Here is a 21027-nt window from a genome sequence, read left to right on the forward strand (position 1 = left end):
AAACAATTGTAAAACAACAAGAAACATTGTAACTCAGTGTTGGATTTAAGGTAGGGTTTCTCAAATTTTTTTTTTTTTGTGGCAGAACTTAACATTTTATTTACAGTGCTAATATTTTGTCTAGATGCACAGTATTTGTGTAGATCACTAATTCCCAAAGTGTGTTTCATCAATCAGTAGTCCAATAGATGCTCTATGAAAAAAATCTTCCTGATCCCAACATGTCTGGGAAATGCTGTTTTTATATCTCCCTCTTGATAGTTCACTTTTACACGTTAGCTTACTAGGGCCTCTGAGGAGTTCTTCAGGAAAGAAGCTGTTTTACTCTGTCTTTTCCAGACCTTCTCCAACATATTTTAAGATTTTTTTTTTTTTTTGAGAAATAGGTAAATTCTTGTTTTGCAGGTTCACTGAACTCAGATGGTAACTCCATATAGTCCACAGGTTTTATCTGACATGGAACATAGGTTTTAATGTTTGTCCTCTAAACTGGAGAATCATAAAAGAATATGAGTGATGTGTTGTAAACTTTTAAAATTAGTAACAAAATGAAGGAAAGAGCTAGCAACTCTTTTCCCAATTCTGCAGTATTTTTGGGGTTATTTTTATACATTGTATCCCAATAATAAATAATTAGATTATTTTTTCTTTAGGTAGTAATCTGAGAGTGGTTTTAAAAATTTGTTGTGCCTGACCAGGCGGTGGCACAATGGATAGAGCATCGGACTGGGACATGGAAGACCCAGGTTCGAAACTCCGAGGTTGCTGGCTTGAGCGCACTTGAGCGTGGGCTCATCTGGTTTGAGCAAGGCTCACCAGCTTGAGCCCAGGGTTGCTGGCTTGAGCAAGGGGTCACTCGGTCTACTGTAGCCCCTCATTCAAGGCATATACGAGAAAGTAATTGATGAACAACTGAGGTGCCACAGTGAAGAATTGATCCTTCTTATTTCTCTCCTTCCTGTCTGTCCCTATCTGTCCCCCTCTCTGTCTCTCTCTGTCTCTGTCAGACACACACAAAAATATTTGTTGTAAGCCAGGTAGAAAGTTAAAGTTGGATTTTAGCCTGTATAATTGTTATTTGATCATTAATAATTTTTCTTATGTTTTTAAAAAAATTTACTTAGAAGTCTTCAAATGATTCTCTTCTATTACATTACCACATTTATTAATTTACCGTATTATTAATTAAGGGGTTTTATTTATTTTTCAGTAGCTGAACATTAATTTCTGTAGCATGTTTCAAATAGGAGTTCTTCAGTTTGTCTGTGTCCTTGGTTTTGTGCTACTCAGAAAGTAATTCAAAACATCCACAGACACTGAATGGTATCATGGGGGTATAAACCCATTTTCTCCTTCCAGTCTGCCATAGTTTTTTTTCGTCTCTTACTGTCATTTTCTGTTACTTTTTATAACTTAATTGCTGTTGAAACTTGGCACCAAAGGGACTGATAGTCTTCGTGGATATAATATTGCCATGTTATTGTAGTCATTACTATTGATCACTTTGATTTTAAAAGTTTCTCATCTCTTATTCCTCTTTGTTCTTGCAGCTGTAAACATTTTCATAATTATATGCCACTGGTTTTAGTGATTTGTATTTGGGTTATTCTTGTAGAGCTACTCTGGAGAGTATTTAAGTATTTTAGAGCAGCTAGTTTGGTATATTATTTAGGTCCTAAAATTTAAGTTTACACTTGCATTTTTTTCTTTTTGACTCAAACTGATAATGTTCCTAATCATTAGCCTAGCTAATGATTTGTATATTATCCTGTCTTATAAACATCAGTTCAATAAACAACTTAGCATTCTTAGAACAAATCAAGATTGCTCTTTCATGTTGTTAGGAAGCAAAGCTGACCCTTGGTTAAAACTTTAATTTTATTTTAATCGAAAAGTCTGTTGTCTCAGAAGTAATAAGACTTTGACACTAACACATTATGTGACAAGGTCAGTTACTGTCAGTTTCTATAACTCAGCCACGTATCTCTCAAAGATACGGATCAAACAGTGCATAGAATTAGAGTGGACTTTCAACAATAAAGGAACCTGGAGACAAATGCAAAGGGTGTCTTCGGAAAGATTGCAGGAAATCTGTATCTATTCCAGTGTTAATAATCCCCTGCTTTGGTGATGCATTTCAACTGTGTGGTTTGGTGAGGCCATGGAAATAAAGAACAGTGACCTTAAGGCCCACCCTATCTTACACTAAATACAAATAGGGTACAGAAACCATGGTGTAATTTTTAAAAAAAAACAGAACAAGAATATAGAGATTTGTTTTCTGGTCTAGCTCTGCCAGTAAAACCTTGCCATTGGAGAAATGACAACTTTCACTGACCCTGGTGTCCTCATCTATGAAATGAGGCGTATTTAACTAGTAGGTACCTGTGTTAGTCAAGATTCTCCTGAGAAACAGAACCAATAGGGTGTGTATGTACATTTATAAAGAGATTTATTATAAAGGAATTAGGTCATATGCTTCTCGCAGTTGGCAAGTCCAAAATCTTCAGGGTGAGCACACAGCCTGGAGACCCAGGAGAACCGATATTCCAATTCAAGTTTGAAGGTTGTCTGATGCTATAGATGTAGGAAGAGCCCATGGTATAGATCCCTGGTCGGCCAACTCATTAGTCAACAGAGCCAAATATTAACAGTACAACGATTGAAATTTCTTTTGAGAGCCAATTTTTTAAACTTAAACTATATAGGTAGGTACATTCCTTATCAAGGTAGCGCCCGCACATGGTATTTTGTGGAAGAGCCACACTCAAGGGGCCAAAGAGCTACAGTTTGCTGACCAGAGGTATAGATGAAGTCCAAAGACAGACTGCTGAAGAATCTTTTTGGCTTGGGGGAGGCCAGTCTTGTAGTTCTATTCAGACCTTCAACTGATTAGACATGGTCCACCCACATTATGGAAAGCACTCTGCTTCACTCAAAGTCTACCAATTTAATGTTAATTTCATCCCCAAATACCCTTATGGAAACATTCACAATAATGTTTGCCCAAATATCTGGGTACCCTGTAGTCCAGCTGAGTTGACCCATAAAATTAACTATCACATTATCTAAGGAACTTTTAAATCTAATATTCTATAAAATTTTTAGTCAATTATCTCCTGATTACATGTGATAGCTCATAGGCCAATGTCAGAAACTATCTCAGTCAAATCCTAGGTCACAGGCATACATGAATCCATCCAGCAAGAAAATTTATATTTGATTCTGAGAGCAATGGGAAGCAATCAAAAGGTTTTGGGGGTATCTGTCTGATTTACATTTTAAAAGATCATTTTGGTTGTGATGTGAAAAATGACTGAGTAGAGCAAGCATAGATATGAGTAAGGATATCAGTAAAGAGGTGCTTATGATAATTAGTCCATGAATTCTCATTGGCCCAGACTGGGTTGTTGGAGGTGAAGCTGTTGATATGATGTCTTTGGGAAAGGATTAAAATATATCATTAATGTGCTCTGGCTGGTGGCACGTGGATAGAGCGTTGTCCCGGAGTGCTGAGCTCACCGGTTTGATCCTCAGTGGCCAACGGGGTCCCAAGGCTGCTGGCTCGATCCTGAGGGCACCAGCTCAAGCCCTGGTCTGGGCACATATGAGAAGCAGTCAATGGGTGCACAGTTAGGTGCAACAACGAGTCAATGCTTCTCTCTTTCTCTCTCTTTCCCTCTCTCTCTCTCTCTTTCGAAAAAAAATGTATGTATATTTCACTGACAGTTATCAGAAACCTGTTGTCTAAAATCAAGGATATAGAGCTTCAAGCATATATGATCATTGCTATATTTCTTTTCCTCGTACAAAAAATGTAATGACTACTGTTTGCTTTTTTAATCACTAAAGTTGTAAGAAAAAATACTGTAAAGCTCTCCCCACATAATTTTAAATGAATCAGTATGAAATGGTAAAATGTCAATACTTGACCATCTTCTCCTAAATGTGAATCTTGAACTATTGACTGATGAGAAATAGCAAGGCCTCAGAAACAATGACCTCCTTAGATGGAAGCAGCCTGCTCTCAGAGCCTGTGGGACAGAGAGAAAAGGTATTCACACGGTGATCTTTCACACACAACTTCAGCAGAAGGTGTCATGGCGACAGGTAAGTGTTGAGAAGTGGTCACATCTGCTTCTAGCATGGCAAGACCGCCTTTCTTGATCTGCCCACAGCCTGTAATTCTAATCTCCTCTCTATGCGTTGGTGGCACTTTGTCCACACCAAGCGTTACATGTGGTTTCGTGCATTTGTTTTAAGATTTTTAAAAAAATTTATTTATTCATTTTTAGAGAGAGAGAGAGAAAGAAAGGGGGAGGAGCAGGAAGTATCACCTCACATATGTGCCTTGACTGGACAAGCCCAGGGTTTCAAACCAGTGACCTTAGCATTCCAGGTTGATACTTTATCTACTGCACCACTACAGGTCATACTGGACTCATGTGTTTTTAAGTCCTCTTTCAACTCTTCCTGGTTTGATGTCCCGTGGTCTTCCCAGAAAGTTCTTATTTCAATACTTAGAGTTCTTTTCTGCAGCTGCATCTGTCCCCCAGCCAGAATTAGTTACTTCTTGTGTGACACTGTGTGAACAGTTAGATATCACTTAGGATTTTATAGTGAGATTATGTTTATCAGTCTGTCTCCCTCAATAGACTGCGATGACCTGGGGACAGAGAACATATTTATCTCAGTGTCTTTATTAACTAATAAAGCTCACAAACATTTACTGAGCATGTACTGGGTTCCAGTATTAGATTTTCAAATTGTTTGCTTTATAATTTCTGTGAAGGCAGGGAACACATTTTTTTTTTTTTTTTTTTGAGTGAGAAAATGCGTGAATTATTTACATACACGTGGTACGGCTGCTTGTGATGTGCTTTCTTCCAACTGGAATATTTCTGTATAGTAGTGTAATAATTGTACAAGACCAAATCCTTAAACTTAATGTTTTCTGGGAAAAGGAATCAAGAATGAGCTTTTATCAAGGGGCTCAAAGTGATCTTGTATTTTTAGTAATCTGTCTGCAGACATTTGGTAGTTTTATAGTATTCTTTGTGGTCATTGGAGAAGGAGTCTAACATTTCTTTCTTCTTTTCAGGGACCATGATTTTGACTATTTGGAGTTTCGCCTGTGGATCGGCCTGTGGTCAGCCTTCCTGTGTCTCATTTTGGTAGCCACGGACGCCAGCTTCTTGGTTCAGTACTTCACTCGCTTCACTGAGGAGGGCTTCTCTTCTCTGATTAGCTTCATCTTTATCTACGATGCTTTCAAGAAGATGATCAAGTTAGCCGACTACTACCCTATCAACTCTGACTTCAGAGTGGGCTACAATACTCTCTTTTCCTGTGCCTGTGTGCCACCCGACTCAGGTGAGGACATCGTGTTCCGTGTCTGTGCTTGCCCTGAGTGTGCGCGGGGAGGTGTGGGTTTCATACACGCTAACTCTCAACCTGGGATTGTGATCCGCAGGAAGGGATTTCATTTTATTTTCTCTGCGAAACCATCCTGCTGAATGTGAAGTCTTGTCTGAGGTATCTTAGCCAGGTATTCATTTAGGAAGGGACACCTGGAGCTCTACACTGTGGACATAACTAGCTCAATACTAAGCTGAACTCAAACTGCAGTAGTTGCAAGACCCTTTATGTTTACTATTAGTGATCCTATCAGGAAACCACATATGTGTAGTAACAGCAGAAGAGAGGAAACCTAGTCCTCTGAACTTCTACCCCATATTTCACTGCTTCTTTATTGCTACAGAGATCTCTTCCTTTATGTAAACTCTAAATAGATTATTTTAAGCCTATAAAAGCAACAAAAAAAATACTAATTCACTTCGTATAATTTGAAGCATGAAATTAAAAATAAATTTATACTGGAGTCACCGGGTGGTGAGGTAGAGCCTTGATGTTTGTCTCTGTTAGAAAACGTAAATGGGAAAGGAAAGGAAAGAAACGGAACAAAAGAAAGAAAGAAAAGAAGGAATGTGGTGTTCTCAGAGATTTATAGTCTAGAGTCAGGGAAGACGTAAAAGTAAAATTAACTTCTGGGTAAGAAATATGATTCTATACATCTTAGCACGTTAGTATCCATCTTGCCAAATCTGAGAACTTTTTTTTACAAAAAAAAGTGTTTGACCGGATCTTTGGAAATTGTTTTTGCAGTAATTCATCATTATTTTATAATATGAAAGGCATTTGAATAAAAGAAATCACTTTGAGGAAATTTGCTTTACAGACAAGTAAATGGTAATGGTGCTAGTGATCCCAAGTTATGCAATTAGCTACAGGTTGATGCTTCTTAATAGAAAAACTGACATACAATCTATGCTTTTTAGATTCTAGCACAGAAGTACAGCAGTGTTCTGAGGGCATTGTTATTTGGGTCATGAGTGTGGGACATGTTCATGCAACATCCACTTTTACTTACAAAGTCTGAATAAAAAAACCTTAATATTTGTGGTAAAATGAACATGGTTATATTATAGACTGGAATGCAAAATGCTTATGAATTTAAAACTAAAGAAAATGCCGTGAAGAATTTTAATGCATGTGGCAGGCTGTGTCAGATTACTCCCAGATATTTGAGTTGTATGTCTTCATTCTTCTCTGCCACTTTGGTGGAGAAGTCTTTGAAGACTGATATCATCTTGAGTGGTGAGAGAAAAGAAAACAGTATCATTCTAAAAATGGGTCTGTCAGTAACACTGATGAAAAGATGGGGCATTTTGGGGCTTGGCACTCATGGATATTTTTGTATTTGTTTAAGGAAAATTAACACATATTAAAAGAAAATATATGCTTAAAAGCAAAGTGGAGAGAGTACAAAGTGCAAATGTGAAAATTCAGAAGAACATGAATGACATATAGTTAGTTATAAAGGCCTATTATTGTCAAGATGTATACTGATTGGAAATATTTTGTAACTTAAAATAGTGCTTAAAAGTAGGTATTCAATACATGATATATACTATTATTAGAATCAATTATATATGCTCCCCAGAGAAGCACAGATGTTACTATTACACAACCATGGAGAGCTCTTCCCAGGAGAGAAGGAGGTAAAACCCTAGATATCATCTGTCCTGGACTTTCAGGGGAAGTCCAGACTTCACATGTTAAAAATATTGGATCACAGATATACAGCAGGTCCTTGAATAACATTGTTTCATTCATAGTCATTTTGTTACAACATTAATGAGATGCTGTAGGAACTTAACTCTTGTTTTTATCAGCTAGCCTACAGGAAAATTGGTTTCCTTATACATAATTTTGCCTTAAGTCACAACCTTTTGACAATGTTAAATGAGGACTTGCTGTATTTAATTGTGGGATTTTGAACTGTCTTTTTCATTTATTTATTTATTTTTATTTATGTATATGTATATACTTATTTATTTATGGAGAAGTCTGTAAGCTGAATGCTTAGGCAAGTATGAGTAATCACACACTAAGATTTTCTAAGGGATAAAGATACTACGCAGCTGTTCTGAGGTTTGAAATGTTCATAAAGGCAGTTGAGGGCTTTGTCAGCACACCTGTTACAAAAACGGGTCTACCTATTGTCAGCCCTGTACCTTCCTGAGGCTAAAGGAAACACTTGCATCCATTGTTTTAATTGGATGCTGGCAGAGAAGGTAGAATGAAAACCAGGAAGCCATATCTGAATGTGCTTTTATGAAGAAAGTTTAAAAAGATTTTACATGTAATTTTCCTTCCAAGAAGGATCTTTGTTTTCCAAAAAAGTGGTATTGAGTGTTGAACTGATCTGACATTTGGCACAACAACTGCTGGCTGACATGGTGATGGCTTTTCCTTTGATCTGTTTCCCCAGGTTGTGTAAACGTCAGTCCTAAATAGCTAGAAGTAGTCTTGGAAGGGCTGACAATTCCTCCTACCTCTAGGTGGTACCAGTTAAAGCAGTGCCGCAGGGCTTTGAAGTCAGAAAATCATCTGTTCCAGTCCCAGCCTGGTAATGCTCAGGGTCTGACTTTCATTTCCCAAAGCAGCTTAGCCTTATCCGATCATCTGTAAAATGGAGTTAGATAGTACCTACCTTATAGAATTGTTTTGAAGGCAGAAAACAGAGATCTTATAGAGAAAGTGCTTAGGACAGTTTTTAATATGTAATAAATAAATTCAATGTTAACTGCCATAATTTTTGCTGTTATTATTCATTAATATTTAAGGCTTATGAGTAGCCTTTAAGTATGCACGATGGAACAACCGAATCAGTCTTCATCGTTCTCCCTTCTGAGCAAACACTCTTGGGCAGTTGGCCCATTCTGCAGTAAGGCTGACGGTTGCAATCTGTAGTTTTAGAGTCGTCCAGATGCATGGCTCTCGTGCTGGATATATTCATGAATGTGAGGATTATATAAACCTATGGGGATGGAATCTGTTTCCGGTTTAGAAAAAGGCGAATGGTTATTTGCATTTTCATGACAGTCCATGTTCTACAGAACCACTTAAGACAAATGATTCTGTATTTCTCCAATAACCTTAGTATGTTTTTATAGCAAACTTAAAAAATCCACCATAAATTTAGTACTTCATGATATCAGACTGAAAAATGATAGTGAGAAAATAAGGCAGTTGCATGTACAGCTAGAGTAAGTCTTTTAAAAACAACAAAAGACTGGTCTTTCATCACAACATGCATTCCTAGTAAAAGAATTCAGTCAATGAGTCAATAATATTTAAACTGGCGGATGACTTGTTTTTCAATTCTGGGGCAGTATGTAACAGTGAACCAGCAACTGCACAGATGTGGTGTGATCCTGCAAACTGAGAAGTGACTTGACAGGAGAGAAAACAGGAATCAGTTTCTTACTAAGAAAACTCTATTCATGGCTACAATAAAAAAAAACTGTGATTTTTTTTTTTTTTGGTGATCTTTCTTGTTCTCACTTGCTTCCCTAAAATTCATCACTTTCTGAGTTTCCTTTTCTTTTTTTTTAAATTATTTTTTATTTAAGTATAGTTGGCATACAATCTTATATTGGTTATATTAGTTTCAAATGTACAATATAGTGAATTGACATTTTTATACCTTATCATGTGATCACCCTGCTCATTCTAGTAGTCATCTATAACCTTGTAAACTTATCACAATATTATTGACTGTATTCTCCTTGCCCTTTTGACTATATTCACCCATCCCCCACCCCTCCTTTCTGGTAACCATCCCTTTGGTCTCTGTTACTGTGAGTCTGGGATTTATTAACTGATTTTATTGGATTGACATTGGTCGACATAATTATACAGGTTTCAGATGCCCAATGCTAACACACATCTCCGTACACAGTATTATGTGTTCACCACCACCCCCTCCCATTAGTTTGATTTTAGATTACACATATTTCTAAAGTCTGGGTCAAATGAAAAGCTGACTTTTATTCCAAAATAGTAATTAACACTATTTTAAAAACAACACATTTTCTAATAAGCAATCTGTATATTTATGTGTGTGTGGGGGTGTGTGTCCTACTTCATTGCAAATAACACAGTTCTCAAAAAAAAAGGAAACAGACCCTCAGTAAATTATTGTTGATGGTAAAAGGGAAGAAAAAGGGGTAGAGGAAAGGAAAAAAGAAAGTCCATGTCCTATTCCCTATTTACAAAATTCTGACATTTATGTTTGCAAATGAATTATGTAAATTCCTCTTCGAAGAGCCGAACATCTCACCTCTAGGACTTTGAAGCTTTCTTTTACACAATTACATATGGTGTATGTATGTTTGTTAACACTTCTGTAGTCTTGAGATTCAGTGGAATAGTGTTAAAATCATCTAAATATGATGCACTGAACGCCTTAATATTTTTTCTTTAAAGATTTTTTAAAAATTTATTCATTTTAGAGAGGGGAAAGGGAGAGAGAGAGAGAGAGAGAAGGGGGAGGGGAGCAGGAAGCATCAACCCCCATATGTGCGGTGCCCACACTTTAGCACCTGTGTGCGTTTGCCTGATGTTTCAAGGTTGCGGTGACTATACACTCAGGGGCATGATGATATTTTGGAAAGGGTTGAAATACATATTCTGACCAGGTGTTGGTTTTGTATTTGGAGGGGAAAGAAGCCTTGGTAAAAATGAGAAACAAATTAGAAAACCAAGAGAAAATTGCCTCAAGGTGATAGACACTATCCTTTATTATTAACATAAAAGATATGTTTTATTGATTCATTGTTGACTGTTCCAGGGAAAACCTACTTAATAATGAATGAATGAGTAAGAAGAATAAAGCCTTTTTCAGGCACCGAGTGCATTATTGCCTGTCGTGCCTCTAAAAGATGGCCTTCTGTGTGGTGTGAACCTGTGAGACCACATCAGGTGATTGGAAGTAGCCGTGACGTTCATTTCCATACTTCTGTTCACAGCACAAGGAGGCTTCCAGGTGCTCCAAGATGGTTGTCCCTGGAGTGGAATTTCATTACCATTTCTTTCTATATAGTTTCTCTATTATCTTAGTAACTGCTATCCACTAATATGTTATAACCATTAAAGAACTGTTGGACCATGTCCCCCATGGTCCCATATTATAGTCAATATGTATTTCATAATTAGAAAACCCATTAAAAGAAAACTAGGAAATAAAAGATAATCCTAACTTATCTTCCATGACCTGCATCGTATTCTGTGCAATGTTTTTCATTATGTGTTATTCCCTCTTTGGATGATAAAGCAGGTTTAAGCCATAGATTAATGTTTAAACAGGAAGTACAGGCCCTCTGGTGGAGCATTACTAGGGCTTGCCTTTGCAAGGACACTTGACCAGCATGCCGACCTGTTATCATTCATGGTAATTCGGTCTTTTAAGCAAACCCAAGGTATCTGAAGGATCCATTGTTTTAGTTTGCTTTTACTGTCCTAACCTCTCATTTAGCAGTTCCTGTATTATACTTGCAGGAATCAGAAAAGGAGAAGCAGTGAATTTGGATAATCTCCTGACCTGGAAATTCTCTAGCTTTGGGGGTGTATAAAACACAGATTTTAGAAACATACCCTTGAAAAAATGTCTATACACATGCTAATACAAGGATGAATGGGTATGAAAGAGAAGTTTTTGTGAAAATAGTGGCAAAGCTATACAGCTTAATCCCTGACCATAGCTCGGCCCTTTAACTTGCAGGGCATCATCGTAGGTGAACATGTGGAAAGTTTCCATGGCGTGAAGAGTGTCATAACTGGAACCTGCGAGTTATAGTGAAAATCTCAAGCATCAGGCTTGGTAAAAATACTTAGGTAAGACTAACCTGTAGTGGCACAGTGGATAAAGCATTGATCTGGAATGCTGAGGTCGCCGGTTTAAGACCCTGGGCTTGCTCGGTCAAGGCACATACAAGAAGCAAAGTGATGCTTCCTGTTCACCCCCCATCCTTGCTCTCTCTCCTCTCTCTAAAATCAATGAATGGAATCTTTAAAAAAATTTTAAAAAATACTTAGAGAAACAAAAAGAATAATAACAAGAAAAACTTTCTATTAATTTTGTTTTCAGAATAAAGTCTGAAATACTGGTAGGTAATTTTCTTAAGAGCTACTTCTCTCAAAGTTTTCCTCACTTGCCTTGTGGTCCCTACAAAAAGTATTTGCCCTTTTACTGATCTAGAAATTTAAAGCATAAATATTTAAATTTATCACAAGGCTTGTGCTCAAGTTTTCCAGAGCCTTAAATAAATCTGACACGACCAGGGAGGCAAGAAGCTTATTCAATTTTATTCTGTATCTATTTTCCAGTAGTTCAGTTTCCTAAAGATGTTGCTTAAATAGAATAGAATAAAACATTAAAGTTTTATGATCATGAAGAATACTCATAAATTCATTCTAATTCAGAGCAGCTTAGTCAATTTCACATTATTGTAACCCCATAGCTATGTGGATAGTATATATTCAGACCTGGCTAATGTTTACTAAGCACCATTCAAAGGTCAGACATTTTATTAGGGGATTGCAATAACTTATATTTTAATATCTATATTATAATATTATAATATATATGTATTTAGGCATGACATGAACTTGTGAGTTAGCTAACATTCTTTCCCAGAATGAAGTTCTATTTTTCCAGGTCATAAAGCTAATGATCATCTTAACTGCATTTATTTCCCTCTTACCTGGTCCTGGGCACGGTGCTAACAGTTTTGCCTCTATTGTTTTATTTAATTCATACAGTAACCTTATGAGGTAAGTGGCTTCAAATCCAGTTTCACAAAGGAGGGACTTGTAGTCAAGAGAGTGAGGTAACTTCCTCAAGATTATGTGGCGAGGGAGTTTGGGAACCCGTGTTTCTGAAGCTGGTGGAGCCAGAATTCCATTATGGTTCTCCCAGTGTTCTTTCTCTGCATTGTGATGGGCTGGTACATCAGAGCAGATAGAGCTGCCTCAGTGGCCAGCTTTTGCTCGTACTTGACCTCGTGGCCTCGGGTGCTCTTTTGTGTGTATTCTTGATGGTACATTTCCTGCTAATGTGTAAAGCCGAGGAATCAAGGTGCCAGGTTACTAGAGGAGAAAGAAGGACAGCCTTAAACAGTGCAGTTGATAGTCCCTCTGTAGGAGGTCTACTAACAAGGACAACTGTATAAGTCCACGCATAGCTCCTGCAGCCTGTTCTTTCTCTAGATCTCTCATTAAAGAGAAAGAAGGAAATACCAGCTAAAGATTGAAAACTCACAGACACATGTTTAAATATCTGTTACTGACCATGATTATTCCTCTGTTCCAGAGGATCAGCTAGAATTTGATACAAGGGAAGGAGGATCAAGAAGTGAAAAGCCAAGTAACATAAAACGATCAACCTGCGGAAACTCCCTGAAACCAAGTATGGGACACAGACTGTCCCAGTAACAATTGGCTAATTCTAAATGAGCCAGAATCTTAGGGCAAAGAGTTTCTTTGCTTCATAAGCCATGGTGCTAAGCAAAAAATGAAGACAGAATGCAGCGTGTTTTGGCTTTTCCATTTGACCTTTCCAGAAACCCAATTAAAGATATTGCAAATTCTATATAAACAGACCATGCTGCAGTTGGTTGCCAAAATATTTGCATTGTGTGTGTGTGTATATCCAAATGATGACCAATGGCTCTTGAAGACCAAGCTCCCAATTGGAATTGATCATTTTTTTTTCCTCTGGGAGCTTAAATAAATTAACTTTTAATCTTATTTATGGACTCTACCATAGTCTGCCAATATATATTTATGGAAGTGCTTGTTTATATATTTATTTTGAAGTCTTTCTCTTGAAGCAGCTGCTTATTAAAATAAGTATGAAAGTTTATATTTTTTTACTGTCCTTTCTATACCGGTCTTATGGTGCCAGTATTTTGAGAGCCAATGGGCTTCAATAGTTTATCTCAGAGGAAAACTGAAAAGATAAAAGGAATTTTATGAGCAGAATTGACATGTATCCAAAACTTCAGAGCAGTTCCTAAAAGTTCAGATTGTAATCCTATTTTAGTTTACTCATGGTATTTATTAATCTGTCATTCATTTCACACAAAAAAGGACATTGACTATTTTTTCCTGTCACTCCTTAGTCCTTGTTTTTATGTAAAAAAAAAGTGTGCTGCAAAAAGACACTCTTGTGACAGGAGGCTCATAAAATCACATGAAAGAATCTAGCTCAGGAAGAACAGCTTCCCAGACTCCATCCAGATTGTGTCTGTAATTTCACATACGCTGCTTTTCTTCAAATGCTCAGACAGGTCAGACATTGCAGCTTATAGTCAAGATTCACATCATCTGACATCCTTGAATTTGGTGGCCACATAAATCATCTTGATTTTGATAATTAGAAATGCTAGTAGGAAAAGAAAGAATACTGAACAGGTTGGGTACCCACTCTACTTCTGATTGACTGTCATCCTGGGCACAAAACCTGGCGTGGCATGCTTCAGAGACCCATCCAAATAAACAGGGTATAAAAGTATACCTGCTATACAGTCTTGAATGTTTTATTTTATTTTTTTTGAGATTTTATTCATTGATTTGAAAGAGAGAGTGAAAATGGTGGGGAGGGATGTGGGAAGCATCCACTAACTCATAGTTGCTTCTGGTATGTGCCTTGAGCAGGCAAGCTTGGGATTTCCAACTGGCGACCTCAGCAGTCCAGGTTGATGCTCTATCCCCTGCGCCACCACAGGTCAAGCTGGTCTTGAATGTTTTTGAGTGAATAAATGAAATAATGTAAGAAATGTGCTTTAAAATTTTTAGAACAAAATAGTAATAAAAATCTAGGTTTTTGTTCCTAGTAATTTCAGGATATCTTTCTTTTGGGAATGGATTCATGTTTGGTTTTATTGTTTGGGCCAACCATCCTTTAACCTGTTTTGATTCTATCTGTAACCTGTAATGGAACAGAGAATATACAGAAAGACAGTTTGTATGCATGCTTGTTTTACCAAGGAAATAGGAAAGCCCTGGCAGCAGCTAGCTCTAGGTTAAAAGTTTAACAGTTCAAAGATCAGAATGAATTCTAAAACAGAGAAGAACTAGGACTCAGGCTGAATATTTCCTCTCCTTTTATTTGCTTTCCTTCATTTTGTTTGACTTTATCTGCTCTCATTCATTTATGTGTACAAATTAAATGGCCCCTTTCTTAGCTTCTTTTATTGACAGTAAACAAATATTTTTTTAGCTTTATTGAAATATAATTGACAAAATTTTAGTATACTTAAAGTGTGCAATATGATTTCATTTACATATACATTGTGAAAATTTTCCCAAGATATTTAACGCAGCTATAACTTCACATGTTTATTTGGTGAGGACACTTAAGTTGTACTCTGAGCAAATTTTAATTATACAATATGGTATTATTAATTAGAGTCACCATTTTTTTCATGTTAGATCCTTAGACCTGGTTCATCTTATGGCTGAAAGTTTGTGCCCTTTGCCAACCTGTCCCTATTCTCCAACCCCCATCCCCTGGCAACCACCGTTTTACTCTCTGTTTTTATGTTGTTCTTCCTTTTCTTTTAGATTCTACCTATAAGTGGTACCATGCAGTATTGCCTTTGTCTGGCTTATTTCACTTAACGTAATGTGCTTCATGTTTATCCACGTTGGTGCAAATGGCAGGATTTCCTCCTTTTTAGAGACTGAATAGTAGCACATATTTTTGAGTTCCTGTTAGTTAAGTGCCAAACTGGGCAGATTCTGGGAAAAAGCAGGGAACATGACATGCACCTTCTATTCTTCCCTGACGGATCTTACATTCTAAATTTTAACAATCAAATAAGCCTGTTTGGTTCTCCTTAAATGTTTATGTAGGCTAAACCCAAATCATGGCACACCAGAAGGACAGGCGAGGAGCCTGGGGAAGGGAAGGCGCTTAGGAACCAAACAGTAATTAGCAATTCAGATATTAAGTAAACTATATAATTCTCAAGAGCAAAAAACTGATTAGTTTTAATTCATAATATTTTCACAAATTAGGAATACTCTGAATAATAATTTATTATAATACATAAAGCTTCACTTATTTGGAAAATGGCTCATCTGATAAAGAATAATGTTTTAATTGTAGAATACTTTTTTATTTTGACATAGATAGAGAGACAGAAAGAGGGACAGGTAGGGACAGACAGACAGGAAGGAAGATAGATGAGAAGCATCAATTCTTCATTGTGGCACCCTAGTTGTTCATTGATTGTTTTCTCATATGTACTTTGCCAGGGGGCTATAGCAGAGCGAGTGACCCCTTGCCTAAGCCAGCAACTTTGGGCTTCAAGGCAGTGACCTTTGGACTCAAGCTAGTGACCATGGGGTCATGTCTATGATCCCACACTCAAGCCAGTGACTCTGCACTCAAGCTGGTGAGCCTGCGCTCAAGCTGGATGAACCTGCACTCAAGCAGGTGATCTCAGGGTTTTGAACCTGGATCCTCTGTGCCCCAGTCTGACTCTATCCACTGTGCTACTACCTGGTCAGGCTATAGGATACTTTTTTAAATTTATTTTTTGTATTTTTCTGAAGTGAGAAGCAGGGAGGCAGAGAGACAAACTCCTGCATGCACCTGACTGGGATCCACCCGGTATGCCCACCAGGGGGCGATGCTCAGCCCATCTGGGGCATTGCTGTATTGAAACCAGAGCCATTCTAGTGCCTGAGGCAGAATCCATGGAGCCATCCTCAGTGCCCAGGCCAACTTTGCTCCATTGGAGCCTTGGCTACAGGAGGGGAAGAGAGAGAGAGAAAAAAGGGGGAGGGGGGAGGGGTGGAGAAGCAGATGGACACCTCCCCTGTGTGCCCTGACTGGGAATCGAACCCAAGACATCCACATGCTGGGCCGACACTTTACCACTGAGCCAACCAGCCAAGGCCTAGAATACTTTTTTAAATACTATGTTTTAATTTAGACTCATAGAAAAAACATCAAATATTTCCAAGAGGAGGGTTCATTTAATAAATAAATTTGGTTCTTCTGCAAGTGACATCTACAAATGATGCCAAATTATAGCAAATAATTTTTAAAATCAGATTAAATAATCACCTCAATTATATTTATATAATTTATTATTTAATACTTTTTTGTTTTTATACATTTTGCAAAGATATAATTTCTCACATACCGTCCAAATTTCCAAAAATTCCAAGTCAGTTAATTCTTATTTAGTAAAACACCAGTTTGTGAGACTTCACTCTACATGAAGCCGGTCATCAACTAACTTATTAACAGCCATTTCTTCCACCAGGCAAAATGTGAAACCTGAAACAAATAAATCTTAATACCATCTCATTTAAATATTTGCCTTTGCTTCTTATCAGATTACAGCACAACCGATGGGTCTAATTTTCGTTTTGTTTTTTTATCAAGGTAAAAGGTGAATATAATTATAAAAAAGAAAAATTTATTGTTTTCTTATGTTGTTATTGAAGACATTTTTAATATCAAGCCATGCTTTTTTAAATTGCCAGTTATGCATTTGGGTCATTTTGATTTTCTTTCTGTAGTAAAAATTACCTTTGTTTTCCAGTTAATATCTCAGTATCTAATGACTCCACCTTGGCACCAGAGGATTTGTCAGCTCTGTCTTCTGTCGACAGGGTAAGTGGCAATATTTCAAACCACCTGCATACTTGCATGCTGTATACTCTAATTATTAGATTCATAAAATGGTGTCTGCTAACATTCAGCAATCCTAGCCTGAACACATATTTAATAATCAGTGATAGTAGGACAGAAAGAACACTTTCCTTGCTCTGGTTAGCTTGTTTTCCTCTAGTCTTTTTAAATGAAAGTGGATATTTACTTCTACCACAGGCTTTTCAACCCCACTTAGAAATTTAACTGCTTTATCCTTTAACCGTCACCTTGAAATACTTTCACAAGGTAAAGCAGAGGGAGCCGAGAAATGAGAGCGCGGTGTCCTCTCTCTGTTCCTAGTATGATTAAGAATTCTTCTGACTACCAAATGGTATTGTGTTTCTTCACTGAGGGTGATTGTGGCAGGACTTTTCCCCTGTCACTTAGAAAAAAACCCTGCCTCTGTCACATGATATCCTTTCCCATGGCAAGTAACCAAGGATCTTTAAGAGACTTGAACTAAGCTTTTAAAAATGAGCTGTTTTGCATGGAAGGTCACACACTGGACAGAATCTTTTGTGTTGGAGAAAAAGAGGAAAGTGCCGTTTCAGACTTCCAATTGTGTCCCTTCTACACTGGATATGGACTCTTACCAAAGAAGATCAATCTCTCACTTGTAAAGATAGAAACCATAAAACCTTGTATTGATAGAGTGCCCATCTCGCAGGAGACCAGAACACTTCTGCAGATATTAGACACAACGTCCCTTTCAAAGGTGATGTTTTGTATCTTTCCTGGACAACTCTCACTTGACCCTGTTTCTCTCTTGTTTTCATATTCTGTGGCTCTCTTGACTTCTTAAAAGTTTTCCCTGACTTTCCCCTAACTTTGCCTCTTTATTTCTTCTATTTTTGAGCATGCATGTGTTATATTTGTATGTGCAGGACAGTATGTTCTCTTAAAAGTCACATTGAGAAAAGAGTTTAGTTTCCAATCTTTGGAGCAGCCAGCCTGTTTCTTTGAAATACTTGATTAAAATACACTTTAAAGAATTTTAATTAAAATCTAATAAAAACTAAAAAAAAATGTTTGTGGTTAAAACCGTAAGTTAATTTGCAATAAAAATTAATAAAACACTTACTTCCACTGATTTAAAAAGAGATTGTTTCTAACTTAATTTTTTTTGTAACCTAATTTTTTTTTGTAACTAATCAAGGAAAGCTTTAAAATTAATGAATTTTTCAGCCCTATCTTTGGACAAGTCCGGGAGAAACTCTAGTAATTGCTATATAGTAATTATAGTAAGATGTCACTGCAAGAGTCATGGGAAAAAAATGGAAGTTGTGGCTGACTTCTGGTGTGACGATGATAGAAGATATAAAGGCACAATAGATGATTATAATTTAACTGCCACTTATAGAGCATCTACTAGGAATGAGGCGTTTTACATCTCTTATAATCACCGTAAACTTAATATGTATTATAATCATTAACACAAACCAGCAGGCGTAATTATTTCCATTTTGTGGATGACAGAAACTGAAGTTCCAGAAGGTAAGACACCTATCTTGCTCTAGGTCCCAGAGCCATAAATGAGTAGAACCAGTCTGGGTGGTTGCAAGACGTGGTATTGGTCGTAGACCAGGATGCTTCCGTGCGTGCACCCTGAAGCGTGGACCCTTCTGGTACCTGTGGATATGCACTACTCCCGGGCAGCAGTCTGCTTGTGTGCGCATTAATTGCACACCTTAATTAAAGTGTTAAGTTGCTATGTTCAGAGAAATGATTAGGAAAAAAATGTGCATTTGTGTATATGTAATTATGAAAGATACCTTTTATTCTAGTTCTCATTTCTCCTTTTCTATCCTATCAATTCCTTTATGGGTACTTTGTACGGGCACACACACATAAACACACAGACAGCATATAGGCAGATGATCTAGATGTGAGTATTGAAGAGGTAATATGACTTACTGTCATCAGCAATAACTACCATTTATTGAACACTGACTAGAGGCCAGACTCTTTACATTAATTGTCTATAATCCTTACAAGAACTTTGTGAATTATTATGTAACCTGCATATTATAGATGAAACAGAGGCTTAGAAAGGTTAACTGACCTTGCAAAGGCCATATCACCTGGATAGGGTAAAACCAGGATTTGAACTTAGGGCTTTTCAATTCCAAAAATGCCTATTTTCATTTTGGGGGGAACCATAACTGTGTTTCACGTCGAAGAGTCACAGAGACTGAGTTCTCCTGTCAGACTGCCTCGTTTCAAACGCACGGCTCCGCTACTTAACAGGCTGAGGGACCTTCCCGTTTCCCGTCTGTAAAATGGTGATGGTAATAGTAGTTACGCTAAAGATTCTGCAGGACGAGGCAAAAGGAGGTTTACAACTGTGAGTACACAAAACATAGTTTATTCCTGTATTACTACTTATTAATTATTATATTAGTTTTCATACAAACAGCTGTAACCTCCTTCTGCCCCACACTGTGTATGGGTCAAAGTCATAAACAGGCAGGACTTAGCAGAGTGGCTGGCACATACTTACCTCTCAGTCAATGTTAGGTCTGTTGTAATTCTATTCAGATATTATTAATATCACTCCAGGAGGCCACGCTGCCTCCATAGTGCAGATTGGTGGCGAGAAGAAACTGGAAGCCCTTGCTTCTGGCAGGTTCCCGAGATCTTCGTCTGCCTCGCTGTGCTCACTCTACCACCCTGAGCCTTTCCTCAGACATACAGTCATCAGCACTTCATGTCCTTCTTTTCATTGCTGCCGGAATTAGGTCATGAAAGGTGCTGTCGAAGCGACAAGCCACCCCGAGCATCAGTGAGACTCCTCTCCCAGGCCTGGGGACGTGCTGTCAGAGGGAGCAAGGCCTTGTCCCTTCAGCTTCATTAGTGGGAAGACAAGCTGCCTTCTTCCTAGCAACAGGGGCGTGTTTTCGGGGGAAAGATCAGGAAAATTGGTGCATTAGAGCCTTTAGACCGACGTTAGAACTCGAGAGTAACCATCGAGATAAAAGGGCAAGTTTTCCATCATTTTCATTTATTGTTGGAATCATTGTGGCTTTAATTCGTCTCACCTTCATCAGTTTCCCCATAGATTTCTCCTTCTCCTGTGGCAAGTCCTTCCTCTTGCGAACACAATACTGTCACAGTTCCCTGGGAAAGTGTGAGATCAGCCACAGTTCATTCACACTGTACAGCCAAACAAGACGCGTTGCCATCCGCTGGCCTCCACTTAGCAGCTCCCAAAGGGAGAGGCCAGATTTCAGAATCTAAGGTCAGTCTCGTCTGAGAAGGTGATGGAGTGGATCAGTTAGTATTTATTTTTCACATTAGATTCTTTTTGTTGCTGTTTTATTAAATTGAAGCACGTTGTAAAAGGTGCAGTTCTTATGTGTTTGTTGCGATGCATTTTGACAAATTTATACCCTCGTGGAACCACCACCTAAGGCAAGATAAAAGAACACGCCCTTCATCCCAGAATGCCCCATGGAATGCTCTACAACTTGGTTTTTGTCCTAGCTTCTCTGAGCCTTGGGAGATCTTTCTTTGCGCAACTGCTCTGCCCTCAGCCTTCAGAGGCCAGATGCTTTGGACCTCTTCACTCAAAAGGGCCCGGGTGCCCTGTGGGTTTTCCCTCAGCTCTTCTGCTCTGCCTCCCATCTTCTGAAAGTGCTTTCTTGCATTAGGTGGAGCCTCGGTGTCCTGGGGATTTCCTGCAGCGATCCTGTCTCACCTCCAGCCCTTTGTACACTACCTGGGCACTCGGCCGGGACTGTGAGACAGTCTGGTGGGTGGATACAGGCGCCATCCATGCCGAGGGCTCCTCACAATTCTCATCGTCACTACAGATAGCTATTAAAAAGTCATTAAAAGTTTGGCTTATTTCTCCTTACCTCCATCTACAGTTGATTTATCTTCCACCTGCCACTCTGCCAGGGGTGAGGTCGCCTATGAAGGTCTTGTAACTTTGGGGAATTTATTTA

The 21027-nt window shown here is 38.1% G+C and overlaps 1 protein-coding gene across 7 annotated transcripts in view; it reads left to right on the forward strand.

The window, feature by feature from the left end:
* The window catches only part of SLC4A4 (solute carrier family 4 member 4), a 392384-nt gene that overhangs the window by 314500 nt on the left and 56857 nt on the right, over positions 1–21027 (forward strand). For all 7 annotated transcript variants that reach the window (XM_066386293.1, XM_066386292.1, XM_066386294.1 and 4 more), the window contains 2 exons: positions 5102–5373; positions 16971–17041. In XM_066386293.1, coding sequence (XP_066242390.1) covers positions 5102–5373; positions 16971–17041 — 343 coding nt within the window. The remainder of the gene's footprint in view (positions 1–5101; positions 5374–16970; positions 17042–21027) is intronic.

Source organism: Saccopteryx leptura, chromosome 5 (assembly GCF_036850995.1).
Source record: "Saccopteryx leptura isolate mSacLep1 chromosome 5, mSacLep1_pri_phased_curated, whole genome shotgun sequence".
In the NCBI taxonomy this organism is placed as follows: domain Eukaryota; kingdom Metazoa; phylum Chordata; class Mammalia; order Chiroptera; family Emballonuridae; genus Saccopteryx; species Saccopteryx leptura.